The 27,653-nt window shown below is 41.5% G+C and overlaps 1 protein-coding gene across 1 annotated transcript in view; it reads left to right on the plus strand.

Annotated features, from left to right (window-relative positions):
- The window catches only part of camk1a (calcium/calmodulin-dependent protein kinase Ia), a 121,435-nt gene extending 95,077 nt beyond the window's left edge, over nucleotides 1-26,358 (plus strand). Inside the window, 11 exon segments of the mRNA XM_034166388.1 lie at nucleotides 13,811-13,942; nucleotides 14,808-14,882; nucleotides 18,033-18,171; nucleotides 18,252-18,378; nucleotides 21,860-21,935; nucleotides 22,025-22,137; nucleotides 22,214-22,240; nucleotides 22,243-22,291; nucleotides 22,364-22,451; nucleotides 25,826-25,994; nucleotides 26,071-26,358. Coding sequence (XP_034022279.1) covers nucleotides 13,811-13,942; nucleotides 14,808-14,882; nucleotides 18,033-18,171; nucleotides 18,252-18,378; nucleotides 21,860-21,935; nucleotides 22,025-22,137; nucleotides 22,214-22,240; nucleotides 22,243-22,291; nucleotides 22,364-22,451; nucleotides 25,826-25,994; nucleotides 26,071-26,174 — 1,099 coding nt within the window. The 3' untranslated portion in view covers nucleotides 26,175-26,358.
- The last annotated feature ends 1,295 nt before the right edge of the window (nucleotides 26,359-27,653 follow it).

Raw genomic sequence — 27,653 nt, forward strand, 5'->3', positions numbered from 1 at the left:
CGAGGTCTGTCAAAGTATAGGTCCTTTTTATTTTTTTCAAAAACTATATGGATTTCATTCATATGTTTTTACGTCAGACATGCTTGAACCCTCTCGCGCATGCGTGAGTTTTTTCACGCCTGTCGGTGACGTCATTCGCCTGTGAGCACTCCTTGTGGGAGGAGTCGTCCAGCCCCTCGTCGGAATTCCTTTGTCTGAGAAGTTGCTGAGAGACTGGCGCTTTGTTTGATCAAAATTTTTTCTAAACCTGTGAGACACATCGAAGTGGACATGGTTCGAAAAATTAAGCTGGTTTTCGGTGAAAATTTTAACGGCTGATGAGAGATTTTGAGGTGATACTGTCGCTTTAAGGACTTCCCACGGTGCGAGACGTCGCGCAGCGCTCCCAGGCGTCGTCGTCAGCCTGTTTCAAGCTGAAAACCTCCACATTTCAGGCTCTATTGATCCAGGACGTCGTGAGAGAACAGAGAAGTTTCAAAAGAAGTCGGTTTCAGCATTTTATCCGGATATTCCACTGTTAAAGGAGATTTTTTTTAATGAAAGACGTGCGGGCGGATTGCAGCGTCGGCTCGCAGCCGCCGCGACGCTCTGCCACAGGAAAAACACCTCTGTTGGAAGCCTTAAGGACAAGTTGGAACATGTCCAGCTGTTAAACAATTTCTCATATACTCACTCCACTGAAAGCCATCAATAGCCGCCTGGATTTTACAAATGGTTATCAACACGGAGGTGTTTTTCCTGTGCCGCCGCACCGCGCCGGCTGCGTCCTGATGTGCGAATCCGTCCGCACGTCTTTCATTACAAAATCTCCTTTAACTTTTTAAAGCGGCAGTAACAATCCTTAATCTCTCTGAAGCCCATAAAATTTTCTCCGAAAGCCAACCGAATCTTCGAAATGGTTTCCAGCTGGTTGTTTGGCACAGTTTCTGAAAAATTTTAATGCAACAAAACGGCAGTCCTTCAGACATTCTTCTGACAATGAAAAAACGACGAGAGAGGTGGACCAGTGCTCACACAAAACCTTCCCGCAGGCGAATGACGCAACCAACAGGCGTGAAAAAACTCACGCATGCGCACGAAGGTTCAAGCTTGGTTGATGCAATCACACGTGATTCAAATCCATATGGTTTTTGAAAAAAATAAAAAGGGCCAATACTTTTCTCACAGACCTCGTATATTTTTAATGATATGAGATAGAAACTTACTTTTTTTTGCTGAAAAGTTAACTCCGCAGACTTTCGAGCCAGCCATCGGCCATCTTTGTACTCCTCATAGAAGCTGTGTGATGACATGCACAATGTGATTGTCCAATCGGAATTGGTTCACCGTCACATGGTTTTCCAAAATCCAATCATAGGGCAGATTTACCTCACGTGAAAAGCCAAAGATCGTTTTCAGGAGTGATATGTTACTAGTTGGCCCGTTTGAATAGCCCCCTGGGTGCTCCAATGAGTACATACTATTGGGCTCCAATGCGGCTTGCACCATTACACACAGTGATCACTGAAACCAGACGGAGAGCCTCTGATGACAATCTCACGTGTTCAAACAGAGTGTGTAACTATCAGGATTGCTCCACTAGTTTGCATGTAAATGTTACTGGATAACTCTGTTGCTTTCTCGGCGTAAAGCACTGTTTACCATATCAATGGAGCGAGGGGGAGGGCCACTCCTCAGACTGTAAGGAGCCAAAATGTGAATGAAAGCTGCTTTAGGAGCAGCACAGAACACTCCAAAAAAAAAAAAAAAAAATGTCCTCGGACCCCAGAGGGTTAATTCAGAGCTCTCAAGTTGAGATACACTCAAGAAGTTATTTTCTGCCAAATCTTGTCTTGCGGGTCGAAGTGGTGAAATGTTTTAGAATGTCATGCATTAGCATGAGAGCATGACAACATGTTGAGTCTCACGCCAAATGAGTGAGACTTGAGAGATCTGTTAATTGGAGTCCACCTGGGGTAAATTCAGTTGACTGGACATGATTTGGGAAGGCACACACCTGTCTACATATAAGGTCCCACAGTTGACAGTGCATGTCAGAGCACAAACCACGCATGAAGTCGAAGGAATTGTCTGTAGACCTCCCAGAACCTTCCAGAAGGACAACCATCTCTGCAGCAATCCACCAATCAGACCTGTATGGTGGAGGAACCCAGTCTCACGGATTGTCGTGATTCAGCAGCATGAAATATACACTAATTTATTGATTTGTCATATTGTCACGAAAAGTGCAAAATTTTTGTCATGGCAGCACGAATTCATTCTAATTAATTCCATGATGGCTGCACGTAATTAAAAGTGCAGTGTTGGGGGTGGGGGGGTGGTTATGGTTAGGGTTAGGGGAAGGAGTAGGGTTAGGTTATGGTTAAGGTTATGGTTGGGGGTAGAAGTAGGGTTGGTAATAGTGAGTTTAAAAAACCCCTGTCACAAAAATTTGAATCATTTCGTGACGGGAGGAGGAAAAAAAACGTGAGACTGGGCTGAGTTGAGTGGCCAGACAAAAAACGCTCTTTAGTAAAAGGCACCTGAAGGGCTCTCAGACCATAAGAAGCAAAATTTTCCGGTCAAACATTGAACTCTTTGGTGTGAATGCCAGGTGTCATGTTTGGAGGAAAACAGGCATCATCCTTACAATGAAGTATGGTGGTGGCAGCATCATGCTGTTGGAATGTTTTTCAGTGGCAGGAACTGGGAGACTAGTCAGGATTGAGGGAAAGATGAATACAGCAATGTACAGAGACATTCTGTATGAAAATCTGCTCCAGAGTGCTCTTGACCTCAGACTGGGATGACGGTTCATCTTTGAGCAGGACAATGACCCTAGGCACACAGCCAGGATATCAAAGGAGTGGCTTCAGAACAACTCTGTGAATGTCCTTGAGTGGGCCAGCCAGAGCCCAGACCTGAATCCGATTCAGCATCTCTGGAGAGATCTGAAAATGGCTGTGCACCAATTTCCCAATCTAACCTGATGGAACTTGAGAGGTGCTACAAAGAGGAATGGATAAAACTGCCCAAAGATAGGTGCACCAACCTTGTGGCATCATATTCCAGAAGACTTGAGGCTGTAATTGCTACCAAAGGTGCAGCAACAAAGTATTTTAATAAATTTGTAAAAATTAACAAAAAAAACTTTTTATGTTGTTATTATGGGGTGTTGTGAGTAGAATTTTGAGGGAAAGAATTAATTTACTCGATTTTGGAATAAGGCTGCAACATAACAAAATGTGGAAAAATGAAGTACTGTGAATACATTCTGGATGCGCTCTACCGGGGCGTCGGACTGGGGGGGGGGGGTAAAGGGTACTATGTACCCAGGGCCCTGAGCATGGGGGGGGAGCACAAAAAACTAGCATTAAATACATTTTTGTGTTGCATGTTATTAATGTCCTTACAATTCATGTTGTAAAAGAATATAATTAGAATGAATGTATAAATATTGCAAAATTAATTCTGCTCTAACAATAATATTGAAAGATCTCTGAGGGCCCTTCCCACCCCTGCACAGTTGTACAATGGTTTAGCCCAGGCACACAGGCTGCACGCTGCCACACACACACACAGACACACACACACATCCCCCAAATGGGATCTGACAGAAAGAGGAGGGGTGTTTAGTAGAGCCGAAACAACTAATTGAGTTAATTGATTAAAAACAATTATTAAATAGTTGTCAACTAATTTAGTCATCGATTAGTTGCTAAATAACTTTGTTTCACCGCAAATGTTTTGTTTCTTCCATATAATCAACCATTTCTGCAGCGCGGCTTTGCTTTGAATCTTGAACCAATGAAGCAGTGCTTCGATCTGCTGCTTCGTTGTTTCTTTGTTTTATTTTGCTTTATCTTAATTTTTCCCCGCTAAAACCCTAAAGCGCATATGTCTGAGTAATATTTACCTTTTTTTATGTTAAACCGACCTGTTGTGGTTTTCTGAAACAGTTGATAGATGTATTTTATAGCTTAAAAACTGGACCAATACTAACGCGTTAGCATGTCTATGGCGTTTTCAATGTTAAAGTTAGCATTAAGCTGTTGGCATCTCAGCGCATTTGTGTGCATTTGTTTATTGTATAATAATTAATGGCTTAGCGTTAGATGTTGTAAAGGAGTCAAATGTATTACAAATTGTAATTTTTTCAAATGTATTTTTATTTCTATGTTAATAATAATAGCAACAACAACAGTAATAGTAATAATAATATGTTGTCAGTGGTTGAGATAGTTGCTGTAGGCATCTAAAAATGCTCATAATTGGGTGAAACCTGATGGAAATCTCTTTGTGGTGTGTCGGTGATGTATGTATGTACAAAATAAAAAAACAAAACAAAACTATACTCCAGGTATGTTTTTGATGAGAATATAAGATCATAACTTTGTTACAAGCTCAAATGTTGATGTTGCGTGATAAAGCCCTTTTAATAATAATTCAGTTAAAGACATGAAAAGTAAACATGAAAGTAAAAAAAAAACAACAAAAAACCAAAAATGATTTATCGAAAAAATAATCAACCGATTAATCGATTACTAAAATAATCATTAGTTGCAGCCCTAGTATTTAGACTGAAATAAGACATGTCTTTCCTAAAAAAAAAAAAAAAATCAAAGTCCGGATTTCAAAAAAGAAGAGAGAAAAAGGACAGGGAAAGAAAGAGAGGTGAGCTTGAAAACTAGCTATATTGAGTTGGGGGGTCTGACCAAATTGCACCATTTTTCATGAAAATGGTGCAATTTGGTCCCCAGGTTGTATATCCTAAGTCACTGAATATACAGTGGTCCCCACTGTATATTCAGTGACTTGGGAATATTAAAGGTGTATGCCACTTTTTTCTTTGTTTTTTAGTTATATTAAGGGTGCCCATACTTAATTCATGTTTTGTTTTATTTTTTGTTTTTGATATTTTTATTTAATTTATATCATGTTGTAGAGATTTCTTTTCACTGATTTTGTTTTGATCTCACCGAAAGAAATGAGATTTCGTCTTATTTTTTGCGTGTGTGTGTGTGTGTGTGTGTGTGTGAGAGAGAGATTCTTGTATTCCAGTGTGATATTTTTACGTTGTGATATTGACTTTGCAAGCTCAACTTTCCCCACACCAGTTTGTTGATTTCAGTGAATCTTCATTCAATGGCATCTCATCCAGACTCTAATCCATTTTGCACTATGATATCCAAGGATAACCACCATCCCGATGGACCTCAGGCCCTGTCTAAGGTATACTTCTTCTTCATCACAAAATATTTCTCTATGGCATAGGAGTTGGACTACCAATATGTAGACTGTCGATTCCTGGTTTGTGGTTTGAGTAACATTTCTAAGTCCGTGTACTTACACTTTCCCAACACCTTGGACTAGACATCTGCATTGTCCCAGTCCACCCAGCTGTAGGTGGATACCAACCTGCGATGGACTGGCGTCTAGTCCAGGGGGAGTTGTAGATAGTGAAGGGTATCATTGCTTAAGTTTGAAAGTGAGATTTGTAATTTGATAATTGATCAATTATTTAACAGAGGTGGGAGTAGGTCACCATCAAGTCACTCTCAAGTCATGAATCAGCAAGTCCCATGTCAAGTCTCAAGTCATAATGACCACCAAGCTGACTTGAGACTTGACTTCGGACTTGCTGATTCATGACTTGACAGCGACTTACTCCCACCTCTATTATTTATTAAACCAGAAAACAATCTCACATTTGGACATTTCACTTGTCAGATATTCCAAATGCAATCTTCCCTTTGTCACTGTTCAAGGGGGAAAAACACACAACTATGTTTATCAGGACTCTACAGTATTTGTTGTACTATGTGTTAGATTGTGAACAGTGGGCATTGTGGGTGTGTGGAATGCATATAAAGGATCCCTGTGGTCACTAACAATGTACGTGCGCTTGAGCCTCCTCCTGAGCTCCCTCCCACGCTGCTGTCAGGGAGGCTGTGTAAATACGCGCTATTGTCTGTCATCGCCACCGCACCATAATCTATAATGCACTCTGGTTGTTCTCTGTCGCAGCCACACTTCATTTACTAAATCCATTATTGACTAGATTAAAACAGGGTTTTATTTAAATAACTGTACATGTCTGTGTGAGACTGTTGCTTTACCTTCCTAAATGATTCTCAGCCCCAAAAAGCTATTGGTAATGTCACCACATTGAATTATTCAACAAAAACACGACTCACACAGAAGTACCAACACAACCTGTGCCACACAGACACCAATGTGTAAAGACAGCTGAATGCAAAATAGAAGATTAGATTTTTTTTATTTGTTTATTGTTTTCTGGTTTGAATGACATTCATGAAATATCCAGTAATTGTGCTTTATGACACAAACACAACACTCCTTCAACATACGTCCCTTGTGTTTTTTTACACACCCAGTGAGATCCGTCCTTCCACCCCACCCACAGACCCCCAACCTGCACCATCACTTCCATCCAACCACCCTTCACACAAAACTACACAGACAACACAGACACACAAAAGATAATAATTGTCCCTAACTGTCAATAAAGGCCTTTCATGGATGTAAATTCATCAGCCCTTATTTGCGGGCAGCACGATGGTATAGTGGTTAGCACTGTTAAGGGAGGTGATGGTCTAGTGGTTAAGGTGTTGGGCTTGAGTCCAGAAGATCATGGGTTTAAATCCCCACCTGACTGGAAAATCACTAAGGGCCCTTGCCCTTGGGCAAGGCCTTTAATTCCCTATTGCTCCTGGTGTGTAGTGAGTGCCTTGTATGGCAGCACCCTGACATCGGGGTGAATGTGAGGCATAATTGTAAAGTGCTTTGAGCGTCTGATGCAGATGGAAAAGCACTATATAAATGCAGTCCATCACTGTTGCTTTACAGTGAGAAGGTCATGGGTTTGATTCCCACATGTGGCCTTTCTGTGTGTTTGCATGTTCTCCCCGTGTTTACGTGGGTTCTCTCCAGGTGCTCCGGCTTCCTCCCACATCCAAAGACATGCAAGTTAGGTGGACTGGAAACTTTAGAGTTGTCTGTAGGTGTGCGTGCAGGTGTGAATGTGTTTGTTTGTCTATGTGGCCCTGCGACAGACTGGCTCCAACCCCCTGTGACCCTTAATTGGAGTAAGCGGTTGTAGATGAGTGAGTGAGTAAGTGAGTGAGTGAGCCCGTATTTGCATTGCATTGTTTTATGTGTTTGAGTGTAAAATGTTCAAAAAACTGAATTAATGCACACTTCCAGTCCGGGCAGTTGTTTCCATCGTACCAATAATACTTGGCAACCAAATTCCACATTATGCGTCTTCTGTCTGAGATGAACAACTTGGAGTCATTACTGTTGTAAGCCGATCAAGAACAACATATGTACTGAAAGTTGCTCTGTCTCACCCAGAAATCTTAAATATAAATTGATATAATCTCAGAGTTTGAAAAAAGGAGTTCAGAGTTCTAGGAAGGCAGAACATACTGATATACCCAGAACCTAATGTGGAGTTTTATGAGATTCATGTATATTGTGTTACATTGCAAAATATGATATATTGATTATTCAAATATTTTGATGCCCCTTATATGTTACCCAAGTTTAATTTACAAGTACGGTTGTTGGGGTTCAATGTTAATTATTCCCAAAGTTCTGCAAAGTAAGCACTTGTTTTAGACTTTTGTGACATATGCAATATAGAAAATAAAGAATATGATCACTTTATACTACAAATTTGCTCTTGTCTCATTCGGTGTAATAAAATGCCCATGTACAGTTTTTCTACTTGTCAGCAGCAATTTGTCTTGTATTAATCTAATATATATATATATTAGAGCAAATTTGTAGTATAAAGTGATCATATTCTTTATTTTCTCCACATCATTAAAATGGATCTTCACAATATGGATGATGGTGTTATTATACTTGTATGTTTACATTTCCTAAGACCATGACTTCTTCTGGAAATCGGAGCAATGCTGCGCCATTGTACAGGGAAACAACACAAATAGTCGCATGCCTATAAAAATGGTGATCACAGCAAGATGGAATTTGGCTCAAATATTTATATGAATGAGCAACATGCAATGCCTCCAACACTTCAGAGAGCCTTCCAGCCAATTGCTTCACCAAAAGCTTCATTAGCCACAACTTATTAGAGACCACTGACATCTACTGGTCCAGTAATGTATCACACACTTACTATAATATTACACACTGGAGGCCAAATAGCACAATGTCAGTGGACATGCAACAGCAAGAGATAGCTAGCTAGCTAGATAGATAGATAGCTTGTTCTATATTAACTGAGAATTTTATTATACTATTTACATTCAAATTTAGTTGAATGGAATTAATTAATTGAATGAATACATTTTTTTTATGTCATACCAGTGGTGCTCATTTGACTCAGCTTCAACCGATTAAGGACAAAACTATTTTCTATAAGATAATTAGGCCAAAAATGCGTAATGCTGAAGTCTGATATGTCACAGAAGTCCTACTGACTCTGTGCAACATACTTAATTAGTCCACCTACCTCTGTGCTACAGTCTGTGGGAGAGAAATACAGCAATGTGCCCTCTGAATGAGGAGACAGGAAATGGCATGGAGCAGACACAGAAACAGGTCATCTTTTAGACACCTGGAAATATTTTTGTTTAGAATGCATTGTCTTAGTGTCTTGGCAGTGGCTATAAGCTAAACAACATTTAATTAAATCTGAAATTTAATTAATTAGCTCAAAAGGGACACCATCCTGCCAGAACCACAGGAAAACATTAATATTGATCAGTCTTGTGAAAGTCAAGTTCTGAATATGATTGATTAAACATCTGTCTCCAATTGGACACAAGACAGACAACTGGTGTAATATTTTCACATTTATTTACATATTTACAGGCAGAATTTGAGAATATGGATAATGATTCATAGTTTTATTACTGAGGTGATATGAGACGTAAGGCTGGAAAATCAGAAGGAAAAGAAGAACTGGGTTAAATATGTATAGAATTGAGTAAGAATAAACCTGGTTGGAATTTAGTGGTGAATTTTGGCTTCACAAAATGATTGTTTTTATTAAGGAAATTAAACAAAGGCACTTTGCATCACTGACAGCAAAGACCATCAGAGCATTCGACGAATCACTTGCCGGCTGTTTGCTGGCCTCCTTTTACAAGCTGTGTCTGATTAACCCGGCAGGTCTACCAGATGAGTGCGGATGTTGATGATGCTTGTTTTCCCAGCAGGACCAAACACAGAAGCTTGTTGAAGTTGCCAAATCCAGAGGAAGACATCTATGAGCTTTTGCTGTAAGACGACTGCTCCAGCGACTTCAAAAATTTTTAGAAGATCAATTTAAAGTTCTTGTAATATTTAAGAAGGCTTAAGACTTGGCAAATATTGTTGCAGAGGAAAAAATTAACTTAAGGCTTTCGACATTGAGTGATGAAAAATTAGGTAGCTGGTGAATTCGCTCTTAATTTGAAAAAGTGGGAAGTTGTCTTCAAAGCTCAGATGACTTTACTCATGCCTTAAAACTATTTGGGAAAAACTGGTCCATCAAAAGGAAAAAAGTGGGAATCAAACAAAGAAAATTATGGAGCACAAACCATGAGGAGGAGATACTAACTAAGCTAAAAACTAAGAGAGTCAAGAGGATAACTGGAAGAGACTAACCCCCAGTCTCAATTCTCTTTTGTACCCCTTCCCCTTCCCCTTGGCCCTACCCCTACCCCTACGCCTACCCCTTTAAAACAGGGGTAAGGCGAAGGGGTATGCCTCTAGCCCTATGAATTGAGACACCCCTCCGCCTTAGGAGAAAAAAAAAAAAAATGCCCGTTTCAAACTGCTATTTGTTAACATGGCAACCGAAATGCAACTTGTTGCAGTAGCCTGTTTGCTCTTTTTATTTTCTCGCCTTTCTACATAAATGCAAAGAAATAGAAGTCGTCGCAAACTTTTGGTTCTGTCTTGGCCTTGCTACAATACAGACAGACAGAATTAACATGATCTGCATGCTGATTTAGATGTCAAGTGCACTTCCTGACACAATTCCATATTATATGGAGAATGGCCCAGGGTGGTCTAGAACCAGAAACCTTCTGCTCTGGAAACAAGCTCACTTACTCTTTTGCTACCATACCTGTATTTTGGAGGGAGGTGATGGTCTAGTGGTTAAGCAGTGGGGTTGAGACCAAAGGATCCTCCGTTCAAAATCTCTGCCATACCAGAACATCACTAAGGGCCTTTGTTCAAGTTCCTTAATTCCCCAGTTGCTCTCTTGTGTGCAGTTGAACACCTTGCACGGCAGCACGCTGATGTCGGTGTGTGCATGGGTGAATGTGGGGCATCATTGCAAAGCATTTTGAACTTCTGATTCAGATGTAAAAGTGCTATATAAATGCAGTCCATTTACCTGCTTATATATAAAATATTTCATATTATGTACATATATAATATATATATATAATACTATATATAATACTTCATCTTATTCCTGTCTTATTCAATCAAAATTACGATTATAGGTTTGGATTGTCCCATATGATTTTTAAGATTTCAAAGTGGGCCCTGACAGCTAAGCAAAAAGTTAGCTTCGATAACCGCTAATTAGGGCAGATCCTGATACCAGTATCAGGTATTGTGGCCCAGTCCTGTGTTCATTTACTCATACTTGTAATCATAAAACGTCTCCAATACTACGGCACCCGATACCCCTTTACAGCAGCGTGATGTCAATTTCTCAGTGTGGGATTTTCACACACATGCTCCATAATTTCCAGACTATAAACCGCTACTTTCTACATACATTTTGAACAATACGGTTTAAACAATGATGTGGCTAATATATGGATTTTTACAGGCTTTCATGTAATTTACTCATAAGTTGAAATATGAGGTTTGTGAGAAAAGTATCGTACCTTTTTATTTTTTTCCAAAACTATATGGATTTGATTCATATGTTTTTACATCAGCCAAGCTTGAACCTTTGTGCGCATGCGTGGCACTCCGAAAACGGAGATGTTCCTTTGTCTCGCTTCATACTTTTCTCACAGACCTCGTATGTCCATTCTCCATTGATTAGCTGAAAGCCGCAGTCCATCATGCGGAGAAAATTCACACACAAAGAAAATAATAAAGTCTTACCTGCTAAAGTGGAATTTATCACATGATCCTGAAGAAGAATTATCCACATACAGCCTCCTGAGTTTGGAAAACAAAATCTGAAAATACTTTAATTCCTCATGTGGCTGAAAAAAAAGTTTCTCCTTGACTCTGCACTTTGTGCCAGTTCCTCCATCAGAACTCAGATCAGGGTTTCAACGGCAGAGATTGTTCATCGGGTTGGTGAGTTTCAGCCCTTGGTGTGACTGTCCAGGCTGGAAGCCAAGCTCTGGTCCGCTACAGGTGTAATCCGTTTATTGGATGTCTGTGGTGCTGTGTTCGGAGCTTAATTCCTCTCCTGCATGAGCTGCACTTTGCGCCTCAAGTTGAAAGTCACCGTGCACCTCATTCATTGCTCAGTTACCACAGGCTTCAGGCCATTCTGTGTGCACGCTATGTAATGATTCACAAAGAAGATTCACATGATTCACAAAGAAAAAATGAACTAAAATACAATAATGTTAAAATTATTCCATTTTTCCTCCGTGTGTTGCGGAGATGCCGGGCAACGTGTGCATGTGTGCATGCCGTGCTCATCAATATTACATGCTCCACCTTTGAGGAAAAAAACATTTACGGTTTGCATTTCTGTATGTTACCTGTACGTATTTAATTAAAAGTTAGTGTGGAGTGAAAGGCTGTTTAGCTTAGTGTGACACATTGTTGATGACAGCAGAAACAGACTCACAGCTCATAACACAGAGAAGCTTCTTTTCATTAAAAAAAACCCCGCCCTCACATTTTCAAAGAAGCTGTTCTGTCAAGCTGTTTTTTATGTCCTCACAGACATAGTTAGTGATGGACAGTTTCGGTTCTGTTACTGGTGTTGTATATTTTGTAGTGCTGAAGTCCACAGTTTACATTTCAGTGAGATGTCTGGCAGTGTCATGTTTGCTAAGAAACACACAATTAATGTTAAAGGATAATTTGTTGTAGTTAAAAAGTGAAGTTACATGATTTAAGTGAAATGTTTGTGAATAAAACAAAGCTTATGATATTGGTAGCGGTTACAGTCAAAAAGTAAGGAACAACAGATGAATAAATAACATTTTCAAAGTCATAAAACTGTAATGGTATCATTAAGTATTTGTATCGGTACTCGGTATCGCCGAGTACTCAAATGTATGTACTCGTACTTGTACTCAGTCTGGAAAAAAGTGGTATAGGTGCACCCCTACCACTAATCCACTAACTGAAAAGTTAACTTTTGCAATGCTAAACCAATAAACCGCTAAAAAAATTAGTGGCCATTGCAGCTAACTGCTAACTTGTAGTTACAGCGAATCACTAACTTTTAGTACTGACTTGGTACACTATTGGTTACTGATAAACCAGTTTCGAGTTTAAGCACCGCAGAGGCTTCTGAGTAAAATTAATGGCGATCACAAACCCCAGACAAATGAGCCAGAGCTTCTGTTTTATGCACGCTGTCCACTGCTGCCCCCCCCCCCCAAAAAAAAGTAGCATCATTTACTTTCCACATGCAGCAACACAGACGATGGGCAGCGCAAAGCACTTTTCAATCATGGTTTTACTAATAAACAACTAATTCCAGACTGTTTATCGACATTAACAGTAACTCTGTCATTTTTACAAAGTGAAACTATTGCATATATCTTTTAAAGTAATGCGCTAATTCTGAAAGTTTGAGCGTTAACAGACACAGAACAAAAGGCATTATGGGAAAAATTAGTGTCCATTGGTTGGTTGGTTTATTTATTTGTAAAAGTCAACACACAAGTTACTGTCACATGTGTGTTGGTTTTTTTTTACAAAGAAATGTGTATTTATAAATATGTAATTTTGTTTTCCATTTGTAAAAAAAAAAGGCATTTGCAAAACTGAAAATTCTGTTGTGAAGTGTAATTCACAACAAATAGTGGCCAATGTTGGTTGCTATTCACACTCCCATCCAGTAGATGGCAGTGTTCTATGCATTTTGACTTGGGGGGGGGGGGGGGATTTAAAGAGACTCATTTTTCCCACAATGCCTTTTGGTGCGAGTGTCTTTTAATGCTCAAACCTTCAGAATTAGCACATTAATTTAAAAGATATGTGCGATATTTTCACTTTGTAAAAATGACAGAGTTGCAGTTAATGTCGATAAACTGTCTGCAAGTAGTTTAGTTTATGAATGAAACTATGAGCTCTGCTTTGTGCATTGTGCTTCATGTCTCCTACCCACTGTGTGTGTTGCTGTATGTGGAAAATAAATAACCCTTTTTTTTCTTCTCTCTCTCAAGAGCAGCCAGCAGCCACACTGCCCCCTTCTGGTGGGGAAGAACTGAGCTCACAATGGTCTGACTGTCGCAAACCACACAACAGACAGGAACTAACATGTCTGATTTAGGGTTTACAAATGGTTTTGACTGTTCAGCTTTACTCATTATGCCAGCAAATAAAAAAAAAAAAAAATGTTAGCGGACTGAAAGTTAGCAGAACTAAATTTAGCTAATGGTTTTCAAAATTAGCTGAAAAGCTAATCTGCTAACAAAAAGTTAGCTTCGCTAATTAGTGGTTACTGTGCCCACCACTGTGCCGACATTCCTACGTTTGGGAATTCCTCTGTTTGAGTTGACTGGCCTCTGGCCTCAGAAGAATGAGTCCTACTTTTGTTTTGAGTTATTTTATGTTGAACCTCATCCTCCTACACATCTCCATCTCGCTGTCTTCCCTGTCTGTTGTGTTTGTGTTTCAGAGGTGCGTTCTCCGAGGTAGTTCTAGCAGAGGAGAAGAGGACCCAGAGGCTGGTTGCCATCAAGTGTATCCCTAAAAAAGCACTGGAAGGCAAAGAGAACAACATTGAAAATGAGATTGCAGTACTACACAAGTAAGGCCACCAAGGGTTCTCTGTCATGCATCGCTTGTCAATTTGGGTCCAATGAAGGAATCAATCAGTGCGGAATGTGCAGAGATGCAGAGGGGGTCAACTGAATGGGTGACTAAATGCACGGTGTCAGTAGAAACAGTAGGACTGTGTACCGGAAATGTCAGGCGTAAAGAAGACAGACCTATTTTTAGTGTCCTTGTTGCCAGGGCAACAGCACACGGAGGCGGAGATGGTGTGGAGTTCCCCACAGCAGGGCGGTGAAGACAAAGACACACAGGGTGAAGAAGTGAGGATTGAATAGGGCATAATTAAAAAAAATACACCAGAAGTTAACACTGAGGCACCAGCGAAGGGGGTTTCTTTCTTTTCTTCCCTTCAGTCATGTTTGCGGCGCGTTGGAGCGACTCTCTCAGCTGCGTTATTGTGATGGTGTGTTCATATGTTCTCAACAGCACTTGAGAGCCAAGAGAGCTGCTCGGCTGTGTGTCTGCTGGATCTCAGCCACAAAACAAAGCAAATCGAGGGTTTTTTGTTGGGGTTTTTTTTACAGCATCTTTTTTGCAATTATTCCGTCAAGCTGTCATTATAATCATTACAGCTGTCATTGTTGATTTTTCTGTGCACATTTCAGCACGTGTACTCCCATTCTCTGTCACTCTCACCAAACTCAAAAGAAAGCTTTGGTGTATTTTTGTTTTTGTACATTAGCAGAACAGGGTGATCATGTAGGTTTGATCGGGCGATGGGGCAGGACTTCCACAGAGACAGCAGCCAAATCTGAACCACGCCACAAGAATGTACTCAGGTAACTAAATGCGAGAAAACATGTTTAAAAGTGAACTCAGTTCTTTCTGGCCTTCCTCAGAATCAAGCACACCAACATTGTTTCACTGGAAGACATCTTCGAAAGCACCTCCCACTTGTACCTTGTCATGCAGCTGTGAGTTCTCTTTCCTTTTTCTGTTATATAAGATATAAATTAGAAATACAGTGTGCAGGGGGTACTAAAAATAACTGGAATTGGCCTATAGCTGGTCATGTACATGCATTAGTGGCTCAGGGCCTCAACGGGTGCAAAATCTTGCATGTTTTGCATGTAGAATGTTTCATTCTAGTCTTTTCTTTATATGAGATTATTTACATTTGCCTTCTAAGGGTGCATCACCTTCAACATTTTGGCTGTGTGGTACATTTCTCTGCGCATGATCCAGCACACAGGTGTCTGAGTGTTGAGGACCCTAGTGGATGGAGGAGGGCAAGAGAATGTCAACACTTCACCTGGCTGTAACAGATAAATAGTGATTTTAGACAGGGGGGATGGACCAGTTGTCTGCCTGGGTGGTTGCCATCCAGAACGCAAGGCAGCTCCGCTGTGTCATGGATGCGACGAAGTGCAGCATCACCACATGCTCTCAGACTTGATTTGACTTGACTTGATTTGTTTTAAGTTGGGTGTATGCTTGCCCTTTGAACAGTGTTTACATAGAAACATTCAGTTCAATTTATTTATATTGTGCCAAATCATAGGTTACCTCAAAGCATTTTAAGCATCATTTGTACCCTACTTAATTAATTTACGTAGGTAAATCTAGCTGTGCATTTCCAACGGTGCAATGCCTTGCTTCCACATGCAACAGTGACACACTCTCTGGTGTTCAATTTAAAGAAATACACAGAGGACAGAAGGCTCCGTCCATATCAATATTTAACATTGAATATAAAAAAATGAACCTACATATGAGTAAGCTCTAGACCAGAGCTGCCCAGATCTGGCCTGCATAACTCACAGCTGATTATTTCATTTAGGTGTTTCCCAGCTCCTCACTGGCTGAGCACACCTGTCAGCATTAATGAATTAGCCATAGCTGGAGCAGGGAGAGTGAAAAAAACATGCGGGGCAGGTGCATTTCAGGAGCAGATTTGGGTAGCCCTGCTCTAAGCCTCTCCCACCCCATGCGCAAGCACTTTGGCAACAGTGGCAGAAAGTCTCACGGTGAGTCCACTATCTACGTAGCAACACGTCACACACTGATACACTTGTGTCTTCAAGGAAGTGACAGGTGACAGTTTGACTGGTTTATTCCATGTTATGCTACCATTAATATTCTATACCCACTTATTTCAGTTAAGGGCCATGGGGGAGCTGAACCCTCTCAGTGGTCATTAAGCAGGAAGTGAGGTACACCCTGGATAGAACGCCAGTTTATCACAGTGCAACATATAGACATACAAACTCCTTCACATGTCCACTCACACCTACAGTCAATTTAAAGTTTTTAGAGCACCCGGAGGGCACATGCAGACTCCACACAGAAATGACTAGGGTCCGTATCCAAGCAACTCAAAGTCCTCTCAAAGAGCTTCTAACTTAGCCTAAAATTTCCTGGCAAGGAATCTTAGCCTAAGAGTGAGCCAGCAGGTGTCTGAGAGCAAGGAAGTAGACAGAAACTCCTATCTTTGTGAGGAGGCGGGGTTGACCCCGTTGCTAGGTATGACCCAGCCCTCTAACAGCTGTGATTGGTTGTCAGGGAAAGGGGAGGAGAAATAAAAAAACAAATGCACTATGCCCTCCTAGTCAGGAATGGGCAGAAAAATCAACCAATCACATAACCTGAATTCTAATCCAATTACATTTTTTTTTCTGCTAATCTGATTGGTTAATTAGTCACAAATATCCGTTTTGCCGGTAAAATGCAAACGCATCTCTGGTAAAGGATTTTGGCAACCATATAACCAGCATGAACGTGTGCAAATCATCAGACACCACAGGGTTACTTCCTAACTGTAATTGTGAGGATAACTTAATGTCATGATGATGAAACGCAGCAAAATTAAATGAATTGTTACACAGCTTGAAAATGTTTGAATTTCCCTCATTCACATGCCGAATATCTATATATTAAAAGTGTGCATGTGTGAGTTTAATTTGGTGTGTTCATTATATTCAATGTATTTGTAAATACGTTCAAAATACATGCATGACACAAGAAAGTGTAAACACTTATTTCCATTGTGGTCCATTTAAAAAACAAATGACAAAATAGAAGCGATAATAATATAAGATAACAATATTAATAATACTGAAAAAAATAATGACAATATTAGCCGTGTTTGTAAAATAGCAAGAACCTAAACAATTTATAAATACATTAAGATAGTAAATTAACATATAATAATTACGCAGATCAAACGGGTAGCGTGTTACTGACTCACTGTCATCCTACATATGGAGAATAGCTGTTTCCTCTCTGTCTTTTCTGCCGTCTTCTCTGCTTAAGACACTCTCGGGCTTCTTAAAAGTCCTCCTTCCTACTGTTATCAGTTTGGCACCTTAGGAGCTTTCTTAAGGCTGACGATGTGTTGCGGACAACTTTCATCTTACCAAGGAAAATTCCAAGAAATGTCTAAGAATTCGAGGAATTCTAAGATTTTTCTTAGAATAATGTCACTAGGAGCTACTTTTAGCCTTAGGATGCTTCGTGGAAACGCTCCCTAGGACTTTAGGCAGCAGTGATAACCACGAAGCCACTGTGGTCCCACTTATGCAAACATACCCATAACTAATTAAATGACTAAATACAACCCTGTGCCCTATTTAATTCAGACTACATACTGTGTAAATAACAAAGTGGAATTAGACGTACTGTAAATGCATTTGCACTATGCATTAAGTGTGTGTGCCATAGATTGTCAAGATAGGGCCCTTTCTCTTCAAATGAAGAGTTTTGTTCGTGCATACATGCAGAGATGTCTGTTACGGCTGAGACAAAGAATATCAGTGGTGATCATTGCAAGCTGACACACGTCAGACGCGCGCGTGTGTGTGTGTGTATCAGGGATGAAGCACAAGTGAGTGAGAGCCTCACTGACAGCAGAATGCTCATGGTTGATTGATCAGATACTACAGTATGATCAACTCAGTGATGTGAAAGCATGCACACACTGAGGTTTCACGCACTGATTCACTCATGCATGTACTACAATGCCCCCTACAGGCAAATTCAGGTTACTTTTGGGACGCTTCTCGTATAAAAAATATTTCAACAAAATCTGCAGGATTTTTGACCTGTTTATGATGTTGAACTAACAGGGTATCTGGAGGTGAACTGTTTGACAGGATCGTGGAGAAAGGCTTCTACACAGAGAGAGATGCCAGCCAGCTTATTCACCAGATCTTGGATGCAGTCAAATATCTCCACAATATGGGAATAGTCCACAGAGATCTGAAGGTAGAGCAGTAACAAGCCGAGCTGCCTCACAGTTTGCTCCTGTGAAACCCGCCGTAAGACCGTCCTTCTTGTTTCTGCAGCCGGAGAATTTGTTGTATTACAGTATGAACGAAGACTCCAAAATCATGATCAGTGACTTTGGTCTGTCAAAGATTGAGGGAACAGGCAGCGTCATGTCCACAGCCTGTGGTACTCCTGGATATGTGGGTAATAAAGCATTTACTTGTCCTCACACCCCCCCCCCCCCCCCCCCCCATCATCTGTGTCAGCTCAGTGTCGACTGTCTCATCTTGTTTAGTTCAAGGGAACTACTCAGTTTTCAGGATTATTGAATACACCCTTATTGCCACGATGGGTCTATTTAACCAGTTCAAATATAGTGCAAAGGTTTGTGCAGGTCTCAACAAGTTTTAAAGATTTGAAGGGCTTTTAAAAACAGTTACGAGGTCTGTTAGAAAAGTATCCAACCTTTTTTTTTTTTTTGCAAAAACCTGATGGCTTTGAATCATGTGTGCTTGCATGAGCCAACCTTGAACCTTCGTGCGCATGCGTGAATTTTTTCACGCCTGTCGATTGCATCAGTTGCTGGCAAGCAGCATTTGTGTGAGGTCGTGTAGTGCAAGGAAAATGGCGGAACGACTGGAGCAGCGCTACTGCATCAAATTTTGCCAGAAACTGGGCGACAGCCAGGTGGAAACCATTCGGAAGATTCAGACGGCTTTTGGTGGCTTTTCAGTCGTGTGACTATCTGAGAAATTGCGGAAGAGGTGGGCATCATTTTTCGGAGTCCAGCATGTCCTGGAGGCTTCAACACGAAGGTGCTTTTACTCCGCTGTTAGCAGCTTCGGCACAAATTTCGCCGCCACTCTTTTCATGGCCGAATCTTCTGTCACAGTGGAATGTGCCGAAAAAGTGCTGATGTCCACCTCTTCCGCAATTTCTTGGATAGTCACACAACGGTCCCACATCACCACAGCGTTCACTTTGGAAATGATCTGGTCATTTCTGCATGTTGATGGCCGACCGAAGCACGGCTCGCTCTCCACCGTTGTGCGGCCGTCTTTAAATCTGTTGTACCGCTCCTTAATCTGTGTGATGCCCATAACATCGTCACCGAAAGCCGTGGCACTAGTTTCGCATCAGATGCTCTTCCTGATGCAACTCCAGTTTTACCTGGAAACAGACACAGCTCCTGGTATTCCCACGAGGTCTCCTATCCAAGTACTAATCAGGCCTTCCCTACTTAGGATCTGCGATCTGACAAGATCAGGCCAACAAAGCAGAGCGGCTACTTACCACACAGTACCATGCTGTTTGTATGTCTTACTCAGCCCAGTCTCACGTTTTTTTTTTCGTGCTCCCGTCATGAAATGAGTCAAATTTTTATGACGGGTTTTTTTAAACTCACTATTACTAACCCTACTCCTACCCCCAACCTAACATAACCACCCCGACCCCCCCGCTTCACTTTAATTTCGTGTAGCCATCATGGAATGAATTAGAATGAATTTGTGCTGCTGTGACGAAAACGAGGTGCTTTTCGTCACCAAATCACAAACTAATAGATTAATGTATATTTCGTGCTGCTGAATCACAACTTGCCGTGAGACCAGGTTGGTCTTACTGATTGATGCAAATGAAGTTCAAGACATATGCAGTGACGTGGAAATCTACATGTATCCATCCCCAAACTTGCTTGAAAACTGGCAATAAAGTATCTGTGTAGGCTCTCAGTTGTCCAGGTGGTTTCCATAGTAGAGAAGCTTGAATCTTCGACTGGACTGGGTTGCTTGATGCGAGGACGTTTCGCTTTCGTTTAGACAGGAGACGGAGACAAGAAGAAGAGGAGTGTCTCTCCCTTATTTAGCAGGAGTAGGGGAAAACTACAGAGGATCTTCAGACAGCACAAAATCCCAGTTTACTTTAAACCGGTTAACACCTTGAGACAGAAATTAGTTCACCCTAAGGACAGGATCCCTAGTTACAAACAGAGCAATGTAGTGTATTCTATCAGATGTCAGGAAAACTGTAATGAACACTACATAGGTGAGACTAAGCAAACTTTACACAAAAGGCTATACCAGCACCGCAGAGAGGGCGCAAATGGACCTCAGTCTGCAGTTCATCTCCACCTGAAAGACACTAACCACACGTTTGAGTACAAGGAAGTTAAAATCTTAGCCAGAGAGAAGAATGGTTTGAGAGAGGTGTCAAGGAAGCATTCTTTGTGAAACAGTTGAAACCCAGCCTTAACCGGGGAGGGGGTCTGAGACACGCTTTGTCCCCTGTTTACAATGGGGTACTCAGGTCAAAGCAGTTTCAGTCTTTTGTTCATGGTAATGAGTCATTCACGTCATCAGGAGAGTCGTCAAGGGAGCCATCAGGAGAGGCTTTCGTCCCATCATTAGGAGGGACAGCTGTCCTGTCATTAGGAGGGTTCTAACTAGAGCACAATAAGTGCTAATTAGAGCTATTGTTTAGTCACTAGCCTGTAGCAGGTCGGCCTTTTGGTAGGAGGGGTCTGGTTAGGGTTTAAACAACTCCAGCTTTGTTGGCTTCTGTTTTTTCTTCTCTACAAGAGTCAAGACAGAAGTCAGACTACCAGAGCAAGAATTTTAGCTGAGGAAGCTTCTGCAATTTGAAGCGAAACATCCTCGCGTCAAGCAACCCAGTCCAGTTGAAGATTCAAGCTTCTCTTACTATGGCCATAAAGTGTGATTTAATTCTTATATTTAGAATAAATTGCACCAGTCCAATGTTTTTGGAACGTGTTGCAGGCCTTAAATGCAGGAATGGATGTATATTAACAAAATGAGCTGACTACAAAAAAACATGAAATATATTGGGGGCAAGCTGCAAATTTAAGAAACACTGTGTTGTTCCTTTAATTTGTATTTTACATTTTATTCAAAAGAAGTAGTAAGTCCTCTGTATTAGTGATCCCAATGCTGGTCCTAACCTGAGAGCCATTGCTTATCCCCTGGTTCCACAGCCTGAAGTGGTTAAGAGTCCACGGCTCCCCAAAGAAGGGATATCGGTCTGATGCAGGTTACAGGCGGGTGGATTTGGACAATGCAGTTGAAGTGTCTTGTCCAAAGACACAGACAGAGAGAGTGACTAGTAATTGAACCCAGGTCTACATATAGCAATACTTTACAAACACTGACGTCACAAGCATGTGCATTGATGTGGTTGGCAAGAATGCGTAAATTGATACAGTGAAAGAGAGAAAGTATGGCGTTTTCGAGTTCAGGAAGAGATTTGGCGGTCTCTAAATACATTCAAAACCTAGATAGGACCACACAAGCAAGATATTTCTCTAAGCTAACCTACAACAAAGGTCTTTGTAGGCTTCCAGATCTGTCAAAAAACCCATGTGAACAGAATCATGATGTCACGAGAAGTATCCCACTGACCTACCTATGTGATTACTAACTAAACAGCTGCGGATTCATTTGTGTATTTAGTAGTTCTCGTTTTGCGTGAGAAGCAGACGTGATTCCCAGTTCTCTTTTCCATACAACATGTTAGAATTAGTTTCCACCAAAATATTCAAAGGTTTGCAATGGAGCTTGCCTGACTGCACTTCCTCCTCTTCAAGAAAATACAAGCCTGTCATATTGAGGGTTGTATCTCTGTGAAAATATGGCCTGGTGCTACTGGTGAACATCTGTTCTTTTCTTTACAGCTCCTGAGGTTCTTGCTCAGAAGCCGTACAGCAAAGCAGTGGATTGCTGGTCCATAGGAGTAATTTCTTATATTCTGTACGTCTTATTGCATTTGTCTCTACAAGCTGTATAAAGTCACTTTTCCCCCATTGTTTTTCCAGCATATTCTCATCTCGTTTCTTCAGGTTGTGTGGATATCCTCCATTTTACGATGAACATGACGCCAAATTATTTGAGCAGATTCTAAAAGCAGAGTATGAATTTGACTCTCCGTACTGGGATGACATCTCCGATTCAGGTACAACCCCTCTGTTCAGCTCACACATTGTGATAAACAAAGTAACTTATTGTGATGCAGGTTTTATTCTCTGCAGCCAAAGACTTTATCTGTCATTTGATGGAGAAGATCCTTTGAAGAGATATACGTGTGAGCAGGCCCTGCAGCATCCATGGTAGTAACCCTCAATATGAGCTCAAACATTACAACCCGCCTCATGAATGCTCACATTCTGCTGACTTTACAGGATCTGTGGGGACACAGCCCTGGATAAGAATATCCACGAATCTGTTAGTGCTCAGATCAAGAAGAACTTTGCCAAAAGTAAATGGAAGGTCAGTGAAGGTCTGAAAGAGCAGCATTAAGGTCAACTAGCATGTTGCCCGTGGGGATCCACGGGCTCTAGATTGGGTTAGTGATATAAAATAGGTAGCTGACATTTTTCAAGGGTGATAATAAATTAAGCAATGACTTGGAATGGCGTGTGAGTCCAGAATGTTTTTAGAACCTTAGACCTCTGCAGTTTTTTAGAAGAGGAACTCAACCCTTTTATTTCCTGTTAATTATGTAGTTTTTAAATTTTAATTTACTGTCTTAATGTATTTATAAATTGTTTAGGGTGTTGTTATCATATACACGCTATTATTATTATCATTATTATTTTTATTTTATTATTACTTCTATTTTGTCATTTGATTTTTAAATGGAGCACAATGGAAATAAGTGTTTTCACTTTCTTGTGTCATCCATGTATTTTTTTTTTACATATTTACAAGTATATGCACTTAGATTGACTACTAAATCAAATCTTACTAATTCAGATCACACACTCACTCTTTTAATATAAACATGATTTACTGCCCCTTACTGGAAAGGCGTGTGAGTAAAAAATGTAATTAGCAAGATTAGATAATATTCATAGCTTCTCCAAAACTATTATGCTGTGTTCACACCGGGCGCGACGTCAGTGACAGCAGCGACAGGTTGCCATGTAATCCCTATGGAATGATGCGTTTTGGCACCAAGTCACGCAGGGCGATGCGATGGACATGAATGAAGTGACGCGAGTGAAGCGATTTTGAGCGATTGGCGCGTTTGTGGTGCGATATTGCGTCGCATCACGTCGCGTTGCCCTCCTCCCCAAGTTGAAAAATCTGAACTTTTTCATCTCGTCGCGCTGCGATGACCAATCAGGGACTGAATATGTAGTGACGTGGAGATGTCTGGAGTTTGACTGAAGATGTGAACATGTCCTGTATCTGGTAGCAGCCTGTGAGCAGGACTTATGTCTCTTTTGTCCTTTATTTCACAATTATGACAGAGTTTTTGGAGTGAGCAGCAGCACCACAGCAGGGGGAGCGGAGTATCTTTTTTTTTAATTTTACGTGCACGCGAGCGAATCGTCCATGGAGATTATTTTACTTATTAACTACACAGATGTATAATAAAGGAAATGGTGACTGGTTTCTAAACACAATTATGACAGAGTTTTTGGGGGAAAAGCAAGGAGCAGCCCCACAGCAGGCAGCAGAGTTTCTTTTTTTCTTTTAATTGTTTACATATGCACGCGTAAATGGGACAGGAGGTCCTCAAACTGGGTCCTGCAGAGGTGGAAGGACCACTGAAAGCAGCCGTCATCCAGACGCAGCTCCTGCAGCAAATAGTGATACTCCCTGAATTGGGAACATCTCATGACGTTTGTCAGCTTTCCACAACAACTTGCTCCACATGATCAAGGTCCATCATGTTAACTTGACTGACAACCGGAGCCGGCGAGCGGAATGGAAGCTTTTCCTATTTGATGACGCACTGGGGTGAATTTTCGCAGCAAAAGCAGAGTGACACACTGGGCGATGGTGGCGCGTTCATCGCCACGTGACCCCCGTGAATTTGTAGCGTCTGATCGCGCCCGGTGTGAACGCGGCATTAGTCCTATCAGTGTTGTTTTGGTGGCGTTCATCCTTGACTCAAAATATGCTCAACAAAAATATAAACGCAACACTTTTGGTTTTGCTCCCATTTTGTATGAGATGAACTCAAAGATCTAAAACTTTTTCCACATACACAATATCACCATTTCCCTCAAATATTGTTCACAAACCAGTCTAAATCTGTGATAGTGAGCACTTCTCCTTTGCTGAGATAATCCATCCCACCTCACAGGTGTGCCATATCAAGATGCTGATTAGACACCATGATTAGTGCACAGGTGTGCCTTAGACTGCCCACAATAAAAGGCCACTCTGAAAGGTGCAGTTTTGTTTTATTGGGGGGGATACCACTCAGTATCTGGTGTGACCACCATTTGCCTCATGCAGTGCAACACATCTCCTTCGCATCATCTGTGAAGAGAACACCTCTCCAACGTGCCAAACACCAGCGAATGTGAGCATTTGCCCACTCAAGTCGGTTACAACGACAAACTGGAGTCAGGTCGAGACCCCGATGAGGACGACGAGCATGCAGATGAGCTTCCCTGAGACGGTTTCTGACAGTTTGTGCAGAAATTCTTTGGTTATGCAAACCGATTGTTTCAGCAGCTGTCCGAGTGGCTTGTCTCAGACGATCTTGGAGGTGAACATGCTGGATGTGGAGGTCCTGGGCTGGTGTGGTTACACGTGGTCTATGGTTGTGAGGCTGGTTGGATGTACTGCCAAATTCTCTGAAACGCCTTTGGAGACGGCTTATGGTAGAGACATGAACATTCAATACACGAGCAACAGCTCTGGTTGACATTCCTGCTGTCAGCATGCCAACTGCACGCTCCCTCAAATCTTGCAACATCTTTGGCATTGTGCTGTGTGATAAAACTGCACCTTTCAGAGTGGCCTTTTATTGTGGGCAGTCTAAGGCACACCTGTGCACTAATCATGGTGTCTAATCAGCATCTTGATATGGCACACCTGTGAGGTGGGATGGATTATCTCAGCAAAGGAGAAGTGCTCACTATCACAGATTTCGACTGGTTTGTGAACAATATTTGAGGGAAATGGTGATATTATGTATGTGGAAAAAGTTTTAGATCTTTGAGTTCATCTCATACAAAATGGGAGGAAAACCAAAAGTGTTGCGTTTATATTTTTGTTGAGTGTACATAAGCATGCCAAATGGCAAATGTCAGTTGCGCTCTCTTTGTCCCTGATCGAAGTTGCGTGCACGCACACGCGCAGCTGTTTGTCTTTACCACATGCAGGTGCTTCTAATTTTAGACATAAACAGGGTGGAGACCAAACACAATGGTGTCAGCAACATGAGACTGAACTCACGCATGGTAACGGCAACATAACTAAAGTGACTAAACCAATTGAACGACAAGATCACAATAAATCAATAACACTAACAACACTGTAAAACTAACATGAACCACAATAACATTTAAAACCCCCAAACCACAAACTCCCATGGTGCATTGCAGCACATCCATTGTTTATTGGTTAGCTAAAATGGCTAATTTCTCCAAAAATATTAGTCCTATCAACTTTCCGTTTTTGCAGCGTTCATCCTTGACCCAAAATACATAAGCATGCCAAATAGCAAATGTCAGCTGTCCTCGGTTTTTGCATGATCGAAGCCATACACATGCACGCACACACACACACACACTCACACACACACACACACAGAGGCCACTTGGCTATTATAATATAGATGCCACATATTTAGTTTTTCCAAACACAAACCTTCTGTTTATTCTACTCTGTGTGTGCAGCAAGCGTTTAATGCCACAGCAGTGGTGCGCCACATGCGGAAGTTGCAGCTGGGTACCAGTCTTGAGGGACCCAGTCAGATTACTCCTACCAGTCCCTGCCACGGGCATCTGCTCCCGGAAGAGGAGGAGGAGGAAGAGGAGGATTTGGGGAACGGGGAAGAGGAGAGCTGTAAGTTGACAGTGAACAAAGGAACACATTCTCATTTTGGTTACGCATCATGTTCCCTGCTCTCCTTGCTCTCCAGTGTCCGACTACAAGGACGATCGTCGTGGAAGCACCGAGGGCAGCACAGACCGGGACAGCCTGAAGAGCTGCACTTACTGCTGCAGGCCGGCAAGTCGCGTCTGAGCACAGCCTTCTGATGTCATGGTGACACTGAATCCCTGGAGCATCCAGAGCCCACCACACCCAGTCTGGCCAGGAATGCAAAGTGATATTAGACAGCACAGCATGTGTCAGAGAGCGTGCACTGTCACAGTTTAAGTAGTACCGCAAGTACTGAGTCAAGATACAGGGTTTACATTGATGTTTTTTTTTTAAACAGTTTGGACAGAGAATTCATGACAAATCGAGCACCTGAAATGAATTAGGCTCCTGTTGACACAACCCAAACAGACTGTGGTCAGTTGGTACCACAGACTTCACAATTAGTCAGTGGTTCCCAAACTCATTCAAATTCAAATTTGATGAGGAAGAAGACGAGGTGCACCTTTTTCATCTCCACATGTAAACTTTTTAAGAATTGTCAGATTTCTAATAAATATTCAAGTTTTTCTGAAATATAAATGATGTCTTTGTTTGATGGCATCACTTTTATTTTCCCTGGCAAAGCTATGATTATTTTGGCAAAACATTTGATTTGGTTGACTGGGCTGTGCTTTAGACCAGCCTGAGAATTTGTGGGATCCACAACAAGTTGGTGGACATTAAAGCTGGTGTGTACACAGGTACTGTGTGTGCTGTGCAGTGTGAGCCCAGAATCTCTGACATCTTCCCAGTTAATTCTGGTCTGTGTCAGAGACATCAGAGAGAAAGGCGGCAGCTAGAATAGTCCTCTGTGATTCCGGAAGCGATTAGAGGCGTTTTCAACGGCCAACTCTGAGAGAAAATGATTAATCCACTACGAAAGTTATTTTATATACACAGCGTCCAGCGCACAACGTGTGGCATCCAGTGGAACAAAGCACAGCATCCAGCTGGGAACACAGCAGGTTGGATCCTCACGACGAAATGCGTGCAAGTGCACAGATCAAAGTTGTGCAAGTGTCAGGGGGCCTTTAGTGACAAAACACGCAAACGAGCAACAGTGTGAGGTGGCCACTTGCAGCTGAAGATGAATGACAGTTCGTCTTGATCTTAAATTCCCCCACTGTTCCCAATGATGGCAATATAAATTAAAATAAATAATGAAATGACCATACAAGTAAATAAATAAAACTTACAGCACACTCACTGACTTGCAGAGTGATGTCTCTGCTGGATCTATTGTCCTATCTTCCATGTCCAGTATAATCCACACTTATATGATGCATTTGTCCTTGGCTCAGACATCCGTGCACACTGCACAGCGATCATTCATGTGTTTGAATACCCTTTTCTCCGTGATGTAGTGATGTCCAGTGCTTCAGGTGTGGGTCCTTTGATTTGATGTATTTGGCAATAACATTAGTCCCTTTTGCTGTTCCTTTGTTTTTTTTTTGACTCTGGGTCTCCACAGCAGATCTGAGGTGGATCTACACATTGATTTGGCACAGATACATCCTCCTGTATTTTGGCTCTGATGGACATGTGACATCACATTTCCATGGCAAGGCATTTAGCAGAAAT

The sequence above is a fragment of the Thalassophryne amazonica genome, chromosome 3, assembly GCF_902500255.1.
Source record: "Thalassophryne amazonica chromosome 3, fThaAma1.1, whole genome shotgun sequence".
NCBI lineage: Eukaryota > Metazoa > Chordata > Actinopteri > Batrachoidiformes > Batrachoididae > Thalassophryne > Thalassophryne amazonica.